We start from the raw sequence: 21,241 nt of genomic DNA, 5'->3' as shown, positions 1-21,241 counted from the left end.
GTTTCTGTTTAATTCAAATGAAGGGTATGGTTGGATGTTGTTGATGCTGTTGATGCTGTGTGTGTGTGTGTGTGTGTGCTTTTTTTTTTTTTTTTTTTGATTTATTTTAATTTATTTTATTATTATTTTTATTTAGAAAAATAAATTGGTATTTTTCATTCGCTTCGAAGAATTGTAAAGACAATGAACAGTGACAGGTTTTTGTAAATTTATAAAGCTCATAAAGCTCATATCCTTTTCGTTTTGATGTTATTTGTAAGAAAACGATGAACTGTTAACCAAGTTTCATTACTCATAGAACTTTTTGAATCACACTTAGAGAACGTTCTGAGTGTTTAGCGATTAACATCGTGCCAGTAAGAGTTCACTGTGTCCGAAATGTTATTCAGGCTATTCTTAGGAACAGAATCATTCTCAGTAATGCAGTGAATGATTCTTCTATGTACTTTAGAACGGATCAAAGGGAAAAATAAAATCAGTGTCAACTATAGCATCACTGCTTTGAGAGTCAAGCAAACACTGTATAGAGTACTGGCTGTCGTAATGCTTATTCAAAGGCAAGAATCGTAAAACTCTTTCCTCCTACATACGCATGTAATGATTAGAATTCGTAGTTTCATTTCATAAGTCGACTTTTGTCATCATTTCAATTGCTTCCAGTAACACATTCCTATTACATAAATATCATTAATGTGTCCTAGGGAATATTTCTTTCTTTTTAAGCAGGTGGCATGAACGAGCCGTAAAGCCCAGCTTGGATAACGGTGTATATGATCCATGCAGCTTGCACTACCAGGCACATCTTGTAAAGTTTTGTTGTTTTCGGTTGCATTAAGCCATAAGCAATACCCCAATACAAAAGCGGTATGCCGGACGATAGGCGATTCAATACTTGTACGTGCATTTGGAATATACCAACGTAAAGCAACATAGCAGCAAGCAGCCACTGAGAAACCATAAACAATGAACCAAGCAACGAGTACCTCACGTGAACAATAATAGCAATAATAAGCGGAATGATTGTTAACAAAGCGAGACCAAAGTTTGGAATATTGTTTGGAGTCCAATAGCGCAAGAAACCAACGTCCCAGTATTTTCTTTGAACAGCAGTATAGATAAACGGAAACACATTCTCGCACCAAGTAGCGCCTGGACAAAACTCTTGATATGCTTGCCATTGTGAACGGAGGAAGGGAGTCATCACAATGAGTATACAGATTGCATTTCGCAATATTTGTTTCTCTGCAAAATGGCTGCGTTGCGAGCCAAAGTATGTGCAAAGACCAGCCAACAATCGTATACCGAAAAACAAACAGAATAGCAAACCATTGCTTCGTATAGTAACAGATGCTGACCAACACACAGCTGCCAGTATGGACTGATCATATGTAAGGAGAAGCATTCCAAGAAAAGCAAGAGCCGCGAACAAAGGCTCGGTAAACGCAACAGAACAGAATATACCGGATGGAGAAAGAACATACAGTATTCCGGTAATGACTGCAAATCTTTTGCTCGTAAATACTCTCTCTGTTGTTTTCAGTAAACAGTATAAAGCCATTCCATGAAATGCAACAGCTACATAACAGCCAATGACGCCAACAAGGGCCATGTCGTCGGTAAAAAATGCGACCTTTCTCATAAGTGCAGGCCACACCTGAGAGAATGCCCATTCCTGTTCATATTTTCGACCATGCATTGCCATGTCCACGAAATAGATACTATCCCAACGAATAAAGGCATTAAACAGAGTCTCTATTAGTTGGTTCCTTCCGGGAAAAGGATTTTGTTTGAGCAAGAGCGCTGAGGAGTCATCAAATGCGAGCAATTTTGAGAACATGACAGAGATGGCTTGAAGCAAAAGCGTCCAAAAACAAAATAGCTTAAAGACTGGAAAATAAGAGATCCTTTCTATTTGATTTCCGCCATTTTGCTCTCGTACATTGTTTTCCGACTTACGGATGTTCGTTTCTGGAGGCCTTAATTCTTTCGACTTCATCTCGCAATTCTTCACGATCTCCGGGTAGTTTTGGCGTTTCTTTCGGCCAGAATTCAACCTATTAACAAGTAAGAGTTAGAACGTATTGAATGCTCGCTGAAAGTATACATTTTCGATGTTCTTTTCACGATACGCCGGCCGTCCGACATAATACATCGCGGCTAACGGCAAAGCGAAATAAAACGCAAACTAAAGATGAATGGACACGAACAGATTAAAGAACATACTTTAAAGAATTCAAGGTTACGGCCGCCCATATAGGGAGTTGACAGAATGTTCAGTGTGGACACTGCATTATGACGCGTACCTCATCCTGTAACCTTAAACCACGCGTTTCAGCTTAGAAATGAAAAAACCGACACGTCGTAAACAAATAGCAGCTGGCAACATTAAACCAACAAGTGTGCATTTTGAAGAATAGAATAAAAGAATATGCAAAAATGACGAGACAACTCATTGTTTTTATTTTATAGGTATTAATTGAAAAACATTGTATAAATAGTAGTAAAGTGACAAATTTGAGAAACGTGGTCAAAGCCAAGGCGCGTATCAACGAACGGAAACGAGGCAGTCGTTCAAGTAGCGTCAAAATGAAGTACGGACAGTCTCAGGTAATAACTTGGCATTGATTTAAGCTTTCATTGATAAGAGAAGCAGAACAGTCTTCAGCATAGCGAATGATCCGCTGCTAAACTAGATCAAGGAATTTGGATTCAGTACCCTTTATCAACTCGAGGACACGGCATAGCGTTTAAACAAGACCGTCATAGAGAGAGAGAGCAGAGACAATCGTGGGATCCTGGTTTGTGTTAGTCAAGAAACTAAAGGCAACTATAGAAAAACTATGCAATAATCGTACATTCTTAGATCCTTCGCGGAACTCCTCCAAAGTAAGCTGTCCGTCCTTGTTTTTATCCATCATGCTGAAAATTTTGTTGACACGCTAGTCACCATGTTAGAAAATTGTTCCCGACAACTCTACTGCACTCACCTTGACAGGAGTATCTTCATCCTCGGGGAGTTTGACCATGCTACCCACCATCTTGTAGATGGCCTCCACAATTTTCAGCATCTCATCATACGAAATTAGACCATTGTTGTCAATGTCGTAAAGCTGGAAGGCCCAAACCAGTTTCTCGTCCAGAGCACCTCTTGAAGTGACACTGAGAGCACAAATAAACTCTTTGAAGTCAATGGTACCATTTTTGTCCGAGTCAAACACGTTGAAAACGTATTCAGCAAAAGCGGACGGGTCACCGAAGGGGAAAAACTGTTTGTAGATCTTCTGAAACTCGGATTTGTTCAGATTTCCGGAAGGACAGTCCTTCAAAAAACCTGCACACGTTAACAACTAGTTCCATCAAAGCGAAGACCCTTTCGATTAAGTCGCAATGGGTCCAGGGAGTCTCTCCAGACAGCCCTAGTGTCCTAATTCGCGTTCCTTACCCTTGTACCATTGTTGAAGCTCCTTCTTGTCAACTGACCAGTATTCTGTTAGCAACCTACACGTCCACACACGTCTACGGCATACATCTCGTGGAACGAACGAGCTCTTGAAGCTGATCCTGAGAAAGCTTGGATTGAGATTTTCCCATTTTAACCGAACAGTCTGGGACAGAGCAAGGAGTGGGGAATAAAAGCAGTAAGTAACAAACGGTGTATCAAGAAATCGGCGTCACTTCCGTTAAGCACCGTAGAACGCGAAAAAAAGCGTAAAATAGTCGAAATTTAGCGCGAAAAAAAGGTATACGAAAAAGTCAATTGCCAATTGACGAAATTTGCAAGAATTTCTTTAAAAAAAATCCGTTAAATGGCCTAATTTGTTCCAATAAATGGATTTAAATGACTGTGGGTGTTTGCTAAGGGTGGGTTTGTCGCCGCATACCGACCATATTATGGGGTTCCGAAGAGGCTGAGCTCCGTTATAGAGTTTTAATTCGTTTAAGGTGTCATTAGACTGAAGAATGTAAGCTGCGATAATTTCGCTAAGATAATAAGTCAGGGATGAATGAGTCTACCCCGCAATCGCCACGTAATGATCGACATCACCACCAAAGGTAAATCGCAACGTATCGCATGTCGATCATTGACGCGTTGGAGTCGCGATTAGCACACGCGAAATAATACCAAAACGTTGTGCACGTAGGAGGAGCATGGGTTTGCTGAAAAGCATTCAGGATGTTGAAAAATGTGTAAACCAACATTTGAAGCTTTCCATCGAGGGTGCAAGCATCGAGACGTTAATGGATAATTGGCAGTCCACGCTCAAGAACTTGGTCCAGTTCAAAAGTCTAATAGAAGAGTACGAACGAGGCGTAGAGCTTCAAAAGACCATTCAAAAACTTTTAAAAGAAGGTGAGGAATTAGATGGAAAACTTGAATCCTGTATGGAGGAATTGGCCGTTCTTCATAAAGGCATCGAACCAAAAAGTATTCTTGAGGGAAAAAAACGGAAGGTGAGCCTCAAGATGTTACTCGAGTACGGAGCAAAACTCGCAAAATTTTCATCTGCACCTCCAGGTTATGACCCAGAAAAGGGCCAGGAGGGAAATGCACCCGTTCATTTCCCATGGCCTTCTGAAGATCAAATGAGAAAAACAAAACTACTCCAGCTGGCCACAGATAACTCTTCTCTTGAAGCAGGTCAAATGGTTCAGGACGAAGAAAAACAACAAACGTCCGTCAAGGTTGAGATTGACGAAGTACTTCCTTCCTTTGACAAGCCTGCTACAGATTCAGCAGTAACGACCACAACTGGATTAACTACCACTACTTCGCCGTCCATGATGCACGTTGATCAAGGCACACATCCTCCCCCTACTGCTCCTGTTGAAGAAAAGCCAGATGTCTTTGCAGGCCTTGACTTGTATGATCCGGAAAACGACGATTTGCTGTAGGGCCAAACGGAACACGTTTGTGCATCGATTTGGAACTATTAAATATATAAGAAGACATTGGGTTTTCGCGAGCCAACTTTTTATTCTCCCAAAAAGTCTCTTTCTTCATTTTATATTTATTTTGTTATAGAAAGTTGGTATAGAGAGCGATACGTAAATCGTTCGCCTTCCAAGTTCTCTCTCACCAGCATACAACATTACCGACCGAAGAATTTGTCTTCAGCATCGTTATTCATAACGACGGGCTGAACCGCATGGATAGGTTCAAATCCAAAACTTTCGTCACGTTTTAAAACCAGTGTGCCTGATGAGTGAATGATATAACCTTTGACGTATCCTTGGTCAATAAGGGAGACACAGATGCATTCTACGTCTTCCTCGTCGTAGGTGTCATCTTGCGTTGCAAACCGAGCAGCCGCAAGAAGCGCCGCACTTGCAACGTGCGGCGTTTTTTGGGTAGGAGAAAACGTGGTTAAAAAACTGCATTGTTACTGTTAACACTCTTCTTCCATTGTACAAACCGTCACTTACACTTTTCGAAACAGATTTCGCCAAAGTACAATCTCACAACGGTCACGCAGGGTAAGGTAGATGTTGCGTTTTACAAACCAACGAAGTCGATTTGGCGCTTCCAATGCATCAATAAAGCCTTTTATGTTGCCCACCTTCAGACATGCGATTAACGGTGAAAACATGGGTTCTAGTTGAAATTGCATCATCAGCTGTTTTGTGGGAGACCTTCCAAGAATGAGTTGGCATACGATTAGATACAGAAGACAAAGTCTGGTGTAATGCCCAGTTAGTATTCGTGCAAAGATTCTGTCAACGAGACATACCGTTTTTGTACGTGTGCCTCATCTGGACATTGCTGAAAGGCTGTGCTTAGATGACGGTAAGCTTGGTGAATTTGATGCTGGTACAGGTAGCAACGTCCTGTATAATACTCGAACGTCACTCTCTCTGCTGTCGTTCCAAGTGAAAGCGTGACTCCGGAAGATATAATATTTGTCTGAATTGTATGGCATAGACGCACTTGTTGCATACGAAAATATAGCCGATTCAACAGGTTGGCAACAGTGAACACGGCTTCTCTTTTGGAACCTTTAAAGTTCGTTTGCCGATCACTCAGTACGATGTTAAACATGCGGAAGACATCTCGAGATGTGTCACTGACATATTTGTTTGGGCCCTCTGATTCACGATCGAGGGCAAGAGAAATATTCACATAAAACTTGGAAGCACTTTCAACGAGCTGAACCATCCAAGCGGTGTCTTGACTTGAGAAACAAGTCGCAAGACATCTATTTTATGTCTTGTTAGATACACACATATCCAGTAACAAAAATAATTAGTTATCGACATCTCACATACGTATAAAAATGTTTCAGAGACATCCATGTCTTTTCCTTATACTCATCCAACTCGCGTACAGTAATGAGGTACTCAAAGAAAGCCATAACCAAGTCTGTCCATCCTCGCCAATGTGATAGTTTCTCTTTGACTTTTGATTTTATGTTCTTCTTTGAAGAAGATTGTAGCAACTGCAATTCGTTAGCCTTCCTTCAGTGCTATTGCCTTTCTCGCAGTCATCCTACCGGCGCGATTTGTTCCGTTAAGTTTTGAATGTCCGGACTTGAATTGTCTAAAACGAAGCAGTTGATTATTGTTTCCGCATTTTTTTGTTTGACAGACTGCTGGACAGTGTTCAAAAACGACTGTAACGACATTCTCGTCTTCGATACTGTTTTCTCTGTATTACCAGGCTTGCTGGTTTTGGCTGTACTCTCGAAGCATGCAGCCGCGGGAGAGTATGTCCATAACCGCGGCAAGCACCGGCTGATCCATAAGCCAGACACATCCTCAGCAAGACTCGAGTTCCTGTGACTTTTGCTACAAGCAATTCATTCGTGCATTCAGTACGCTAAACGTCTCTGTAATGTAATACTAACAACCACTTCTATCAGGCATGAAATACGTTCTGTTCCCGTTCAATTGGTTTATATTTTGGATCCTATCAGGACACCTTTGCTATGCTGCAGGTCTTTTCAAGTTTGGACCGAAGAATTATGCAGCTGGAGACAATGTAGATACCACCGTCAATACTGTTTCGCCATATATTGGCACCGAAGACGGTAGCTCTGATATCATCAATTATGAGTGTACGGCTTGAGCAGCAAAGTGTACCCATTGACAGAATTTTAATACTAACAATGTGCGAGACTACTACGAGAAGCTCCACTTTTGTCGCCCGGAACGTATTGTTCATCAATCAGAGAGCTTAGGAAGCATTATCTTTGGCGACCGTATATTTAATTCTCCTTTTGAGATAAACATGCTCCAGAACAAGTCATGTACGGTGCTCTGCGGCAGAACTATTCCAAACGATGACGCAAAATTAATTCAAGAGCTTATTCAGAAACGGTATGTAATCAATTGGAACATTGACAACCTTCCCGTTGCTACCAAGCAAATTCGTGAGAATCAACAAAAGTCAAATCTTGTGATCGGCTCTCCTATTGGCACAATGGTGAATGATCAACCTGCTCTTTACAATCATCTTCACATTGTAGTTGAGTACCATTCTGTTACTCCTGACTTGCACCGTGTTGTCGGTGCTTATGTTTATCCGGCCTCGCGCAAATCCAACTACGTTGACGGTCAACCAGCATGTGCTGATGCCTCGGAAACGGAACCAGAGTTCTTTTCGGTGCTTGGGGACACTAATGTGGTATCTACTTATTCGGTGACCTGGAAGTACTCAGACACACCTTGGGCTACTCGCTGGGACAAGTACATGCAAGTTGAGGATGTGGAGATCCATTGGATTTTCCTGACTCTCTCCGCAACGATAGCTTTGACCCTTGTCATCACTGTATTTGTCGTCTTGTTCCGTGTACTGAACCGCGATATCACTACGTATAACAATGCTTTGCTGGATCAAGAGTATGTGGAAGAGGACTCTGGTTGGAAACTTATTTATGCCGACGTTTTTCGTCCACCCAAACGCGTTCTCCTATTCTCCGTCGTATTGGGCACCGGTGCTCAACTCTTCTTCATGTCGTCTGCGATAATCCTATTAGCAATCCTTGGCCTTTCTTCTCCTTCCCGTCGTGGTAGTCTGTCCACGGCCATTGTAATACTCTTTATTCTGTCGGGCTTTGTATCGGGCTACGTTTCAGCACGCGCGTATAAAATTATGCGTGGAACATTGCTGAAGAGAAACATTGTACTGACCCCCTTCGTTGTTCCCGGTGTGTTCTTCTGTGCTTGCTGCTCTCTGAATGTTATCTTTTGGTTCAAAAACTCATCCTCAACAATTCCGCTTAAATCTTTAGTAACGCTCGTTCTTTTATATCTAATTTTCACTGTTCCGCTCAGCTTTTTTGGATCTATTGTTGGGTTCCGTTCACGCGAATTCGTTGCTCCTGTCCGTACAAACCAAATTCCTCGTCAAATTCCCGACCAGAGTATCTGGCTTCGCACTCTGCCTTCTGTCCTTATAGGCGGAGCCATTCCAGCAGCAACAATCTTCGTAGAGCTCTATTCTGTTATGGACAGTCTCTGGTTTCATCCGTTATATTTCATGTTCGGCTTTTTATTCTTATGCTTTGGCATTATGATTGCAACTTGCTCTATGGTTTCCATTCTTAGTTGTTACTTTCAGCTCTGTTCTGAGAACTACCACTGGTGGTGGAGATCATTCTTTACAAGTGGTGCGTCTGGTATTTACGTCTTTATTTTCTGTATCGGATACTGGGTCAAGAAAGTGTCAACCTCGTCCTTTACCACTGACATCTTATACTTTGGATACAGCATTATTATTTCTTTGCTTATAACGATTTTAACAGGAACAATTGGCTTTTTTGGAACCTTCCTATTTGTCAACAAAATTTACGGATCGCTCAAGATGGATGTAAGTAACCCGAAGTTGCAATCTTGAAAAAGCATTACATGTTTAATTCCGTAACTAACGCTAGCACAGTAATTTCCACGTCAACCACAGACGTTTTGTCTCTCTTTATAAAGCTCTTGGAGTGCAACTCCGTTAACTAATATCTCCTTGGAAAATTATAGAACATTTTTCCGTCCAAATAAACAGCTTGTGTATTTTACGGAAGAGTCATCGAATCACCTTCACTACAAATCCCCTTTTAGCGGGATCTTGCGCTTCGTTCGGCCTCATTTGGTTTTCATTGTTTGCCCGTTCAGTCAACGCTATCCCGTCGCTTTTTGTCCCACGCAATAAAGAAACTACTGAGGAACAAGATCCCCTACTACAATTTACCTTTGACCACTCGTCATTCGGCCGCTTTTGTTCATAAACATCTGCTTGCCACTCTGTGCCTCCGGTACCGCTGCCTACTATTTGGTGGTTGTAATTTCCCAGCAGACTAACGTGCCTTCGTTAAAGCCACCGTTTCATCTCGCCCTATAAATTACCACAGAACTTGGACTTAATCCAGTGCAGAGGGTTCTGTATCCTTCGTCATGTCTGTCGTCAGTGAACAGCTCTTGCGGAAGCAACTTAAGGTTTGTAAATTTTTAACAGGACCCTTTTTCAACTTCAAGTTTCCTTCGTTTTAGAAGCGGACTGTTGTGAAAAATCATTTCTTCATTCATTTGTTAACAGTACCAGGAAATTCAGAAAAACCCGCCTCAGGGCTTCAGTGTAGGTCTTGTGGATGACAAATCCATATACGAATGGGAGGTCATGATCATTGGTCCCGAAGACACATTGTATGAGGGTGGATTCTTTAATGCCATTCTTTCTTTTCCAAAGGTACGTCTTTTCTTTTCCCCGTTCGTTTTTCTGAGAGGAATCCGACTCTTTTTTTGGATCTGGATATTGACATAGCAATTATTAGGACTATCCTTTAATGCCTCCTAAAATGAGAGTATGTTTTGTTGAACTGAAAGGTTCTTTGTGCTATTCGCCAAGAATAGTGCACCGAGTGAAACTTTTACTAATATCTGCAAGTTTACGTCTGAGTTTTGGCATCCAAATGTGCACACTAATGGGGATGTGTGTATTTCCATCCTTCATCCTCCTGGTGATGACAAATGGGGGTATGAGGATGCCGGCGAACGCTGGCTTCCTGTTCATACTCCGGAAACTATTCTCATCAGCGTATATCCATGCTCTCCTCTCCCAACGATGAATCTCCCGCCAACATTGACGCAGCAAAGGAGTTCCGTGAAAACCGTACGCTCGAACCAACCCTTAGTTTGTGTCTTAGAACCCATCATTAACCTCTACAGCCGAAATGTTCAAGAAGCGAGTGCGTCGTCTCGTACGCCGTTCCATTGAAAATATGTAACGTGCAAGTCCGATGATGACAATCTTAGCAGAATCGTTCTGGGATAGAGTCAGAACTGTATTTCTGCATATAAAAGAATATGCTTACGACGAAAATATTATAGATTATTCAAGATCGCATTATTGAAGCTGAAGGAAGTGGACTTTAAGGTTTACCAGGCGATGCACGTGTTTCGCTTATTTTTTCTATTGGATGAGCTTAATTTATTTAAAAGTATCCATTTCTGAAATAAAATGATATTTGTTCGTATTTTTCACGTATAAGTAAGCAAACGATGCAGAATAATTTTTCCTTCTTTTCTTAGGCAATTTGTTTAATAAAGTACCTGCGTTTTATGTTCAGTTTTCCCCTCACTACCCCGTATCGTTAAATTACGGTGCACCTCACTAAGCTTAATATCTCATCTACATCATAGAGGAGTCAGGCTCAGCAAGTACTTGACTTCTCCCAAATACACATTCTCTACTCGTTAGCAGCGCTACTCTGCTGCGTGGTATTCTTGCAGTAAACATTGGTTTTCCTGGATGCCATTGGTACGCTCCAGCCTGGGAAGACTGCGAGCTTCTCCGGAATTACGCTCGTTCACCAATTGTTTTGAAACTACCGTCTTCGTATGTTACTTCTTCTCACCCTAAGCTGCCTAAAGCTTTCGATATCGATAAATACTTGTTCTAACGGTGTTTGGTTAGGCATTATGCGAGGAAAAAATTGTGATATTATGTTCTAAAGACTTTTTACCATTTCAAACCATTGAGCTTGATCAATCGGTAACCTCAGTGTCTTTATGTAAGCAAACGGGATGGCTAGCGATTGGTAGTCATGGTGTCGTACATATTTATCGTCCTGAGGAACCGAATAAATATACCCAAGTCAATTCCTACAAATTTAAGAAGGATTGTCACGTAACGTGTCTTGACTGGGGTCTCAGTCATGACTTGGTTGTGTCACATGGAAACACTATTACTATTCTAAACATTTCGACAGGACATCCTGTGCTTGAGGTTTGGTCGCAACAAACTGTTCGGCCTGTTCAGAGGGCTCTGCTGTCCCCTGATGCATCCTACATCGCTTCTGTAGAGGAGGACAGTCCATTGGTAAAGGTGTGGATGCGTACTTCTCCCCAAACGGGCGTCGCTTCTGTGTACGATTACAGTTACCTTCCGCATTCTTCGCCCGTTGCCTTTCTACAATGGAATGCGCCCCTTATGGCCGAGGAAAACGAGGAATCTATGTATCTAGCTACAGTGTCCAGCGATGGTGTCTTGCATATTTGGCGGTTTGGGAGTTTGTTTGGTTCCCAACTTATGCACTTGGCCAATTGGCTTGACTTAAAAGACTACTCTCCCTCTGCTCTCTATTCACATTTTGGTTTCCTTACAAAGCACGATCTGGCGTGTATCCTGTCAGCTTCTCCCGAATCCAGCAACAAAGCCTTTGACCCGTTCCTCGTATGGCTGCAGCGGCAGCTAAAGACAAAAACCGATCTTTTCGTCATGTTTAGTGCTTCCCACTTACACTTGTGGAGTGTTAGTACAACAAAAAATGATTCCGTATCCTTGTCCCTAATTTCACGCACTCACATGAAGCTTTCTGATCATGCATTGACGAAGCCTAATGATTTTCTCCATTTTTGTTTCACCAAACCTAATCCCTCAAACGCTTTTTATTTCTTTGATGATAATGATGACATACTAACTTGTTTTTCTGTTACACTTTCTGGTTTGTTTGACTACGAAAAAAAGACTCCGCATGCTCTTGCTCGGTTCACCGGTCACTCTTCTGCAATTAAATGTTTGCATCGTACTCCTAATGGCCATGGTTTTGTATCTAGAGATGATACGGGACGCTGCGTTTTTTACTCGTTTGACTGTTCGCGTCAACAATTTAAAGTCAAAAGAGGAAGCTCCCTGACTCCATCACCGGACGCTACCGTCGTGCCTCTTTTCGCTGGTGAATACGGATCCATTTTGCAAGAAGACCGCATAGAACTATGGCACTGTGTTTCTGAAGAACCTGTTCTTCTGGCTACATGCAATCAGGTGCCGGTAAGTAATGCACTAAGCGTATTCATTCTTCCTATTCAAATGAAAGCGGATTCATTAATGCTTTGCTGTCTTACAAAGGGAGGTCATAGCTGGTTTTGGCGCGTTGACATTTCCGATCTTGAGAAGCCAAGTATCACGTTCGTCGATAGACTGAAGTTTACGAAGGATTTGGATACGGCATCACCTATTGATGTGATGGGTTGGTCTTCCCTTTTGTACCCTTCCTTCCCCCTCGATGCCTTTAATCGTGAAGTCTTTGCATCCATTTCGAAAGAAGGTCTTCTCCAGACATGGACAGCCACTGTCACAAGCGATAACACACCACGAGTTTTAGAGCTTTCACGAGTACAAACAAGTGTAAGAGACGCGACCTTGATCAAAGGGTCTACCTCTAAAATAGTGGCCGTTGTCTCCGAAAATGGGTCACGTCTTTCTGTTTTCGATATGCGAAGCTCAGAGTTTTCCTCGCAGGAGGAATCATCTGCGGTATTTCCTGAACTTGGTCCTATTATCGACCTTGACTGGACAAGTACACCTAACTCGCATTCTATCCTTGCTGTGTCATTTAAACATGATGTCGTCTTGATTTGCCAGAACAGACGGTCTTACATTATGAAATCACCGCTCTGGGTGCCCATTGTTCGTGTTAACACATCTTCCTTCACCGACCTTCCAATTAGAGATTCCACTTGGCTTGACAATGGAACGTTGGTTTTGGCTTGTGGAACCGGAATTTATTATTTCGACAAAACGCTTCCTCAAAATCCATCACTGCTCTATCCATACTCAGTAAATCGACAGAGCAAAGATTTATTTGACTTGGTATACCAGTTAAATGGTATCCTTCCCGTGTATCATCCACAATTCCTGCAGCAACTTATGCTGAACAACAAAATTTCACTAATTCTTCTCATCCTCCATCGAGTATATGAATGCCTGCAACAGAACAATCCACTTCACTTTCTTCTGAACATAGAAGCCGAAAAACTCATTCTTCCGAGTGCAGCCCAAGACGATGTTCAATCCCAGGTGAACTCAGTATTAGATGAGATAAAAAGCGGAAATGATTCTGTGGAAGAGACGGCTGTAAACTCACTCAATGAATGGCGTAATTCACTAGACTGGTTGAGTTCCTTGGAAGCACAATTGAAATCGCAAAAAGTGCAGACTTTGACACGAACTTCACAATTTCTACTTTTGAATTTCATTGAGGCATTCCATAAGACGCTTTCTGTAGGAAGCTTTTTGGATTTAAATGGCCGTCGTTACTGTTTAATGTTGAACCAGTACACTCTACTTCGTCATCAAACCAAGGAAAAGAGCCAGTTGCCTTTCCGAGACTGCATGTGGGCATTCTACAGTAGCAACCAAGACGTGCTATTGGGCTACTCAAAACAACTTCTCGGAAACTTTCTATTATGGGATGATGTACGCGAGCTCGGATTACCTTACTGGTTAAGCCAAAGTTCGTTGTGTCAAGTATTTCGCGAGCTTGCACAAAATCACTACACGCATAATGATGAACGGAACCCCGAATTCGTGAGTTTGTATTATATGGCGTTACGAAAGAAAGCAGTACTCGTGAACTTGTGGAAGCTGGCATCCTGGCACAAGGAGTCAGCACGCACAGTCAAATTGTTGTCTAATGATTTCACACTGCCCCGTTGGAGGGTGGCTGCTGCTAAAAACGCGTTTGCTCTTCTTAGTCGGCATCGCTACTTTTATGCTGCGGCATTTTTCCTTCTCGGTGATCAATGTCTTGATGCAGTTCGTGTTTGTATTCGCAATCTAAATGACCCAGCACTAGCCATTGCCGTAGCCCGTGTGTATGAAGGTGATGATGGTCCAACATTCAGCAAGTTGCTGGTCGAGTTCATGCTTCCCATCTCCCAGCGATACTATGATAGATTCCTGGCATGCTGGTGTTTTGAAATGCTCAAGAACAAGGCTAAAGCAATCCAGTGTCTCGTTTCACCACTGTACAGTACGATACGCGATGATGCTGAACTGAAAAAGGAGACGACTGCCACTGCGACTCTTCTACCTCGAGATGATGATGCCCTTCCTGGGCATCCTCAAGACAAAAACGGAGCAGCAGACGACCCAGCACTCATTTTGCTGTATGTATGGCTCCGTGATCAGTTTTGCACGTTTGGAGGTTCAGCAAGTCAATTGCGTCCTTTGGGAAATCTTGCACCTGTGAATCCGTCACACGAGTTCAAGTTTGTGCTACATATGGCAAGAGTTTACGACCAAATGGGCTGCGATTTGACTGCCCTGTCGCTGGTTCGTAACTGGACATTCTTACACACAACTTCGCCCACGACAGAACCTCCGTCTAACGACTCCATTACTGCCACGGAAGGGGCATCTACAGCCAAGGAGACACCGACGCCGGAAGAGACTACGACACCTCAAACAGCAAAACCCCGTGTGTCATTAATGGGGCAGACACTCACACAGGCACCTTCTTCCATTCCCGATTTTGACGAGTCCGCCTTCTTTTTCTAGACCAATCAAAACCTCCCCTAGCAGAAGCCGCATCTACAAAACCACCTCTCCAGTGGACACAACCTTAAGTCTCTCCAGGACACTGATGAATAAAACGTGCATTAAACAATTGGAAATAGAAACAGGAACCGATGACAAGGCGAAGAATACAAAAATATCATAACCATAGAACCCAAGTAAAATGAGATTGGAAGGTGTGCGGTGAGGGACGGTGTACAGTGTGATGAGACGAACGCCGGAGACACGTGCCTCACCACAGGAACGGCTGCCGTCGTTTTGCAAGGAAGCGACAATACGTATACATGTGAAGAGAATGTGGAACCATCTAGACACCACTTCTTGAACCACAAATCGCAATACGCAGGAATCTAAGAGAATGTGATACAGTAAAACAAAATTTTTTCATCGGGAGTCGCACACCAATAAATTGACGCGAGTCGAGTGAGTAAAATTTGTGTCCAGCTGCATCACAAGACCCTTATAAGATTCTCGGTCTTCACAACAGCAGTTTGCGAGGAAACAACAAAATTCACAACGAAAAAGAATTGCTGCAAACGAAAACGATCATGACAAGTTGCTTAAGAACGCTCACCACGGAGACGACGAGCGAGTTGCATGTCCTTGGGTTGAATGGTGACACGCTTACCGTGGATAGCACACAAATTGGTGTCTTCGAACAGGGAGACCAAGTAAGCCTCAACAGCCTCTTGAAGGGCACCAATGGCTGAGGATTGGAAACGGAGATCAGTCTTGAAGTCTTGGGCAATCTCACGGACAAGACGTTGGAAGGGGAGCTTCCGGATCAAAAGCTCAGTACTCTTTTGGTAACGACGAATTTCACGGAGAGCAACGGTACCGGGACGGTAACGATGGGGCTTCTTGACACCACCAGTAGTGGGAGGGGCAGATTTACGGGCAGCCTTGGATGCAAGTTGCTTACGAGGGGCCTTGCCACCAGTGGATTTACGAGCTGTTTGCTTGGTACGTGCCATCTTTAAGGTGGGTTAGTTTTAAAATGTGTTTGGTAGAAGGTAGGAATTTGAGGTGGTGAGTTTCATTATATACCTTAAAAAAATCATAACCCTAACCCTATAATGAAATCACGTACTCGACGCGACGCGTCGCAAACATATAAATAGGAAGCGACTACCCTACCGTAAAGTCATCAAAATCGTCAACGAGTCAATTCCAGTTGCGAACGCACGTCTACGCGTAATATCGTTGCCGTTCATTCATTTAGTCGCTCTTGACTTTATTGAGAACAAGTTCGTTTCCTCTCCTGTCGTTTTAATTTTGCTTCCTCAAAAACACCTGAACTGTCAACATGTCTGGACGTGGTAAAGGTGGAAAAGGATTGGGAAAAGGTGGCGCCAAGCGTCATCGTAAAATCCTCCGTGACAACATCCAAGGTATTACCAAGCCCGCCATTCGTCGTCTTGCCCGTCGTGGTGGTGTCAAGCGTATTTCTGCCCTTGTGTACGACGAGACGCGTGCTGTGCTGAAGCTTTTCCTCGAGAACGTTATTCGGGACGCTGTCACATACACAGAGCACGCCAAAAGAAAAACCGTTACCTCTCTTGATGTCGTTTATGCTCTCAAGCGCCAAGGCCGTACCATCTATGGTTTCGGCGGATAAGCTATTTCGCCATTGTATTTTAATTGCTGGTTCCTGGGGTATGACTGTAATGAATACTGTTGTTATGTTAAGCTATGTAGAGTTGTGCCTGTGGGGGTGGGGCAGATAGGAAACGAGTGTTTGTAAGATCGCGGGGTGAGGGCTTAGCGGGTGGAAGGTCGATCGGTCAGGGGTATCTGCAGATCATGCTTTTCGTTTTTTTGTGTTGCGTGGGGTCGGGTACGCGGCGCTACTCCTGTCCACGTCTTCGCTCACTCGAGCTTGCTCGTTGAGGTAACAGTAATGCGATGTTCCTTAGGCAGAGAAAAGCAGTCCGCACGTCTGGGGCAACTTAACCTTCCCCTATATCGTCTTCCCTACACGTTCTAGACTTTAAACGCAGAATGGAAAGGCTGGAATAGAGCCCGTTGTTTTTACAGCAACGCTGCTTCTTTAGTCAATCACCATTCTAGCGGCGCGTATCCCTTTACCTTCAACAAGGTAGATGGAACATATACGCCAGTCATTCGTTCTGTCACCTGCATTATTCTCTGCGGCACGTGAGTGTAACTGTGTTGTAGGGATGAAACGAGCTTGGTGATGTATGTGTCTCCCGTCGTTTATGCTTTGGCCGGAGCTGGATGACGTCTGGCTGGGCCGAATGACTTTCCGGATTACTATGAACGGAACGAGTTGGTGCTATGCGTCCGCTGGAATTACCAATTGCGACATGCGTCTGCCGTATACCTTGGATGTTCTTTCGCTTGTGTTTGTTTCCACTGATTTCGGCTGCGTACCCTTGATTGCTCTACGTTCCACGGTACGCGTCGATGCACTACAGACAGTACTCTCGTTTTAGAACCGGAGACCTATGACGTGGTTTTTTGGTGGTGTGCCATGCTGTCGGCAATGGTGGTGGTGCTTGCAGCGGGGTCAAAGTGAGTTGTCGCGATCACCACCTACCACCCCCGCGTCTCTGTGGGGAGTCTGGAGCACTAGCGCTTCGGTTAAATCACCCGTGGATGTTGAAACTTGTTCGCTGCTCGGTCGGCCACGTTCTGTCTCCTTCTCCTTTATTTTTGCCACCGAAGAACGTCATTGATTGCTTACGTGACAGCGACCGGTGATTGGATTGAGCTCCGGTCTTTTCAGCCGGGTAAGCCAATCGTCTTCGAGTAGCTTTTGCCACCGGATGTTGTGCGCCGTTCACGAGCACCCTTCATCTCCGCAACAAGGAGCAGATGCGCTGATTGGGCCGCTAAGGTTTGAGTCGCAGGTGTTTTTGTCTTGTATCCCGCGTACTGCGACCACTTAGTGGCCACCACAAGACACGCTAAACTTGGTGCCTTGGTCTGGATGCGATGGTTCTTCTACACAATGTTTCACGCATTGTCTGTGACGCCGGGCGAGCAATGACACCGATTGATCGGTTTCGGTTTCTGGACGGGGCGTACAATCTTCCCTGAGTTTCTTAGGGCTGTTTTTTGTCGATCCTGCGTCAGCAGTGCTCAACAAGTGAACGCTTAGTCAGGATTGCGTATCTTATCGCTTCTCGTGATTGGCCGTGGTCCCCTGAGCTAAGTTTCTCTTATTGTATTCTTTTTATGACGTCAACTGGTGAAATAAGCTTCCTTTGGTCTTCCTCATGACGTCAAACGTATATAAATAGTGGAGTTAGCCCGCCATGGCCGGACCACCTACTCACCATGCAACACACATTTGATCGCACGTACCCTGATGTCGTGCATGAAGGCGAGAACAACCATTCACGGTGGCAACGTCAAGGTTCTCAGTTCCAATCCATGACGACTCAAAAGCCCATTGTTTTGCCTTTGGACGATGATTTTCCCAATTGGCTTTCTACAAACGACTCGTTTCGCGACACTGTAAGCGCGACAGCATTCGAAGGAAAGACGCCTGACCCAGCAATTGTTCCGCCGTGGGACGACATGCTGGACGTTCCCAATCAGGTGTTTGACGATCACAGACTCATGGACACAACTAATCTCGATCAGTCGGCGCTGGCGCTCGACCCGCTTGGACCTGAAGAATCAGTGCGGTTGCTGAACCGGGATTCTCCTTACTTTGATGGTAGTCGGAGTGTCACGGCTAATCCGCCCGACAATGGTCCTCTCAACGATAATGTTCAAAATGAAGCTTTCAACGCTTCCCATTACACAAATGACTTGAACGAGCTACCGCCAGCGTTATCGTTTGTCAACGACATGAACGATGCGAATGGCAGTTTCGACACAAGCGGCGGTGACTTTTCGCATGTGCCTCCTTTTGGTGGGGATTTGTCATCGTCGTTAGAAACGGGCTTCTTTTCTGATCACAATCCTGAAACGTCGCAAATGCCGCATCTTCAGAACGTCGCACTGGCTGGTGAAGGGTCTGCTTCACATCAGGCGTCGCCAGCTGGTCTTCGACCAAACGCTCCTGACTCAATGTTGAGTCCAGGAAATATGGCCGACGCTTCTCTTCTCTCTCCTATGCCGCAACATCAACACATGACTCCCCCGTTACATACCTCTCCAGCGATGCCTCATTCCCCTGCCCTCTCTAACGCTCCCTCCTCTGCTCAGTACATTTCGCCCGTTATGCCTCATGAAGATCCTGCGGCTGTCCTCTCTCCTCCCGAGCAACAGCAACCTATGTCCTTTGCAGATTTGCAGCAGCCCAACGGTAACTCGATTGATCCAGCGTCGTCCGTGTTTGCTGCGGCGAACACTTTTCCTAATGTGCAAATGAGTTTACCCGGAGATGAGGGTTTGCAACGTATGCAACCAATGCCTAGCATTCCGGATGAGAGCGGCAATAATTTCAATCCGGCCTTCGTAGGCAATGCTACTCGGGCTGTTCCAACGACTGTTCCTTCAAACACAGACGTTGATCCTAGCAACAAGCCTCCGCTGCAAACACAACCCGCTAACCTGTACAATCCTCCCAATACTGCTACTGGTTCTGAGGCTGTGATTACGCCATCGTACCGAAAAGGTGGTGAGCCATTGAATCGGAATATTACGTCCAACGCTCATTCTACAAAGTACGGAGCAGGTGGATCACGGAGGGGCAAAAAGACACTGGCCGAAGGCGTTACCCCGGTTGACGTCTCGTCGACGGACATGGTCGCTTCTATTGACACACAGACGCGTCCCAACCAGAAACGGAGGCGAAAGTACAAGTTTGCTAAGCAAGCCGGCCCTTTCCGTTGCACGCTCCCTGCACGTAACTCGAACGAGATTTGCAACACAGTGTTTTCACGAACCTATGACTTGGTCCGGCATCAAGACACAGTGCACGCTAAGAACAAGGCTGCGTTTAAATGCAGTATTTGTGGTGACCAACGTGTTTTTAGTCGGCACGATGCTTTAGTTCGTCACATGCGTGTCAAACATGGCCATTAAAATGATCTTTCTCGCAAACGAGTGAGGTGTGCAGTGGTGCTGTTTACCTTTTTCACCATTCTAGTGCGCTTCCCCTTTCCCTCGTGATTTTTTGATTTTGTATTATCCGTTTATTTTGTCCTTTTTCGTTTGCTCGTTTACTCGCGCTACTTCTAATATCCCTCCTTTTACGATGTTCTTTCTTCCGATTCATTCCTCCTTTTGTTTCTCCATCTCCGATCGCATACTCAATACTTCTTTCTAGATGGCCACGTTTTCGTTGAGTTTTCTTTTCATTATGTCATGTCCTATTCCTATTTTATTTTCCCTTTTTATGTATGTTTAACTTATTTCTTCCTGGATCCGGTCTATTCCTCTTCACCAACCCGCAAAACTGGACAAGGTTCGCATTCGATGTACCTGCATACTCACGGTTCTTCATTGCTCTTTCGTCATGCACACTAAGAGTTAAACGTGATGCTGCCGCGTGCTATTAACGCATGCGTTTCCAAGTCTTCTATCCAAACCGCCTGTGGATTAGACATTGAAGCATTCAAGGCAATCTGTTTGCCTACCCACGCACTGCTGAGGATCCTGTACGTAAAATTACGAAAATCTGACGCACTCTTGTGAGGGTGTAGACTCTGAGCGTATTGAAGCATGAACGTTGCCAGCAGCGGACCGGGCACCAGCAATTCGGGATATGACTCTTGCTGTGTCGTGTATCGCCAATCCCAATGGATGCGGTGAGCATTGAACATGAGTGCTGAGTATCTCCACACAAGAACTGGCGTTGGTGTCAGATGAAATGTCTGCGTGTCTGCTGTCTGTTGGCGCATCCGAATAAACCTGCGAGTGTTTACGTCGTTTTGAACGTAACCTAATGTGCGGTTTTCGCGTATGCATAGTTGTCCATTGGATGAATAAATGTCGCGTTGTACATGTACTCGGTCTGTGGCGGTTCGTACAAGCTCATGGCATCTGGCGTACTGGTGCAAGTGTAGCGGTGCTGTATGTTCTATAGAGCCGTACAACCACAGTCGATGTCTGAACGGGATTGGTGTGCCGCTTTCTGTGAAAGGTGCGTGGTCCTTGTCGTAGCCGTCTCCGAGCAATTCGTGTTCGGGCCTCGCATCGTTGAAATACACTAGGTGTTCACCAGGCAGTAGTGTCAGTTTCTCGGAAGGCTCCGGGTGTTCCGTAAGCTCTTTTTGCTCACTGTAATAGGGCGATAAGACATCGCTAAGGGTTGCGCGCAATTTTTGTAGCGGCGTCTCAGTAAGAAACTCTTTCAGCACAAACCGTTTCATTGCGGCTATCACGCTCAACCAGCCAGGTTAAAATGACTGATAGTAGTAACTAACGAGTTTCGTGATTTAGTGAAGAGTTACGAGGCAGTTTAATATTTCGTTATGTTGTTTAACGTGTGTAAGGGCGTTTTCGTTGATCAGTGCTTTAATGAGATGCACCATT

The 21,241-nt window shown here is 44.3% G+C and overlaps 11 protein-coding genes across 11 annotated transcripts; 6 read left to right on the top strand and 5 right to left on the bottom strand.

The window, feature by feature from the left end:
• Nucleotides 1-299: 299 nt before the first annotated feature.
• Nucleotides 300-2,333, bottom strand: SJAG_00295 (pig-V). The gene is made up of 2 exons (XM_002171546.2): nt 2,224-2,333; nt 300-2,054 (listed from the first exon to the last, which is right to left on the bottom strand). The coding sequence occupies exon 2, from the start codon at nt 1,994-1,996 to the stop codon at nt 719-721; it is 1,278 nt and encodes a 425-aa protein (XP_002171582.1). The 5' UTR covers nt 1,997-2,054; nt 2,224-2,333; the 3' UTR covers nt 300-718.
• Nucleotides 2,334-2,444: 111 nt separating this feature from the next.
• On the bottom strand, nt 2,445-3,929 carry SJAG_00296 (neuronal calcium sensor Ncs1-like protein). The gene is made up of 5 exons (XM_002171547.2): nt 3,528-3,929; nt 3,443-3,475; nt 2,988-3,331; nt 2,856-2,939; nt 2,445-2,795 (listed from the first exon to the last, which is right to left on the bottom strand). The coding sequence occupies exons 1-5, from the start codon at nt 3,589-3,591 to the stop codon at nt 2,748-2,750; spliced, it is 573 nt and encodes a 190-aa protein (XP_002171583.1). The 5' UTR covers nt 3,592-3,929; the 3' UTR covers nt 2,445-2,747.
• A 155-nt stretch (nt 3,930-4,084) lies between these two features.
• SJAG_00297 (mediator complex subunit Pmc4) lies at nt 4,085-6,315 on the top strand. Its single transcript, XM_002171548.2, has one exon. It carries the CDS (start codon nt 4,150-4,152, stop codon nt 4,891-4,893), a length of 744 nt encoding a protein of 247 aa, XP_002171584.1. The 5' UTR covers nt 4,085-4,149; the 3' UTR covers nt 4,894-6,315.
• SJAG_00298 (nuclear pore associated protein Thp1-Sac3 complex subunit) lies at nt 4,755-6,708 on the bottom strand. Its single transcript, XM_002171549.2, has 5 exons — nt 6,489-6,708; nt 6,265-6,434; nt 5,730-6,194; nt 5,425-5,676; nt 4,755-5,373 (listed from the first exon to the last, which is right to left on the bottom strand). Exons 1-5 carry the CDS (start codon nt 6,618-6,620, stop codon nt 5,091-5,093), a joined length of 1,302 nt encoding a protein of 433 aa, XP_002171585.1. The 5' UTR covers nt 6,621-6,708; the 3' UTR covers nt 4,755-5,090.
• SJAG_00299 (EMP70 family protein) lies at nt 6,479-8,729 on the top strand (the record flags this gene model as incomplete). The annotated part of the gene is made up of 4 exons (XM_002171550.2): nt 6,479-6,701; nt 6,858-7,052; nt 7,113-8,606; nt 8,707-8,729. Exons 1-4 carry the CDS (start codon nt 6,686-6,688, stop codon nt 8,727-8,729), a joined length of 1,728 nt encoding a protein of 575 aa, XP_002171586.1. The 5' UTR covers nt 6,479-6,685.
• A 296-nt stretch (nt 8,730-9,025) lies between these two features.
• On the top strand, nt 9,026-10,460 carry SJAG_00300 (ubiquitin conjugating enzyme Ubc15). The gene is made up of 5 exons (XM_002171551.2): nt 9,026-9,423; nt 9,530-9,673; nt 9,759-9,788; nt 9,872-10,096; nt 10,153-10,460. The coding sequence occupies exons 1-5, from the start codon at nt 9,382-9,384 to the stop codon at nt 10,225-10,227; spliced, it is 516 nt and encodes a 171-aa protein (XP_002171587.2). The 5' UTR covers nt 9,026-9,381; the 3' UTR covers nt 10,228-10,460.
• Nucleotides 10,461-10,649: 189 nt separating this feature from the next.
• Nucleotides 10,650-15,006, top strand: SJAG_00301 (RAVE complex subunit Rav1). Its single transcript, XM_002171552.2, has 2 exons — nt 10,650-10,822; nt 10,901-15,006. The coding sequence occupies exons 1-2, from the start codon at nt 10,736-10,738 to the stop codon at nt 14,765-14,767; spliced, it is 3,954 nt and encodes a 1,317-aa protein (XP_002171588.1). The 5' UTR covers nt 10,650-10,735; the 3' UTR covers nt 14,768-15,006.
• Nucleotides 14,795-15,884, bottom strand: SJAG_00302 (histone H3 h3.1). The gene has a single exon (XM_002171553.2). The coding sequence runs from the start codon at nt 15,757-15,759 to the stop codon at nt 15,346-15,348; it is 414 nt and encodes a 137-aa protein (XP_002171589.1). The 5' UTR covers nt 15,760-15,884; the 3' UTR covers nt 14,795-15,345.
• Nucleotides 15,885-15,910: 26 nt separating this feature from the next.
• Nucleotides 15,911-16,478, top strand: SJAG_00303 (histone H4 h4.2). Its single transcript, XM_002171554.2, has one exon. The coding sequence runs from the start codon at nt 16,092-16,094 to the stop codon at nt 16,401-16,403; it is 312 nt and encodes a 103-aa protein (XP_002171590.1). The 5' UTR covers nt 15,911-16,091; the 3' UTR covers nt 16,404-16,478.
• A 212-nt stretch (nt 16,479-16,690) lies between these two features.
• On the top strand, nt 16,691-21,233 carry SJAG_00304 (transcription factor Rsv2). The gene has a single exon (XM_002171555.2). The coding sequence runs from the start codon at nt 18,089-18,091 to the stop codon at nt 19,787-19,789; it is 1,701 nt and encodes a 566-aa protein (XP_002171591.1). The 5' UTR covers nt 16,691-18,088; the 3' UTR covers nt 19,790-21,233.
• On the bottom strand, nt 20,016-21,238 carry SJAG_00305 (3-hydroxyacyl-ACP dehydratase Htd2). The gene has a single exon (XM_002171556.2). The coding sequence runs from the start codon at nt 21,076-21,078 to the stop codon at nt 20,230-20,232; it is 849 nt and encodes a 282-aa protein (XP_002171592.1). The 5' UTR covers nt 21,079-21,238; the 3' UTR covers nt 20,016-20,229.
• Nucleotides 21,239-21,241: the final 3 nt, after the last annotated feature.

Source organism: Schizosaccharomyces japonicus (genome assembly GCF_000149845.2).
Source record: "Schizosaccharomyces japonicus yFS275 unplaced genomic scaffold supercont5.1, whole genome shotgun sequence".
Taxonomy (NCBI): Eukaryota; Fungi; Ascomycota; class Schizosaccharomycetes; order Schizosaccharomycetales; family Schizosaccharomycetaceae; genus Schizosaccharomyces; species Schizosaccharomyces japonicus.
Note: the sequence above shows the minus strand (reverse complement) of the source record. Positions and strands in the feature narration are given on the sequence as shown.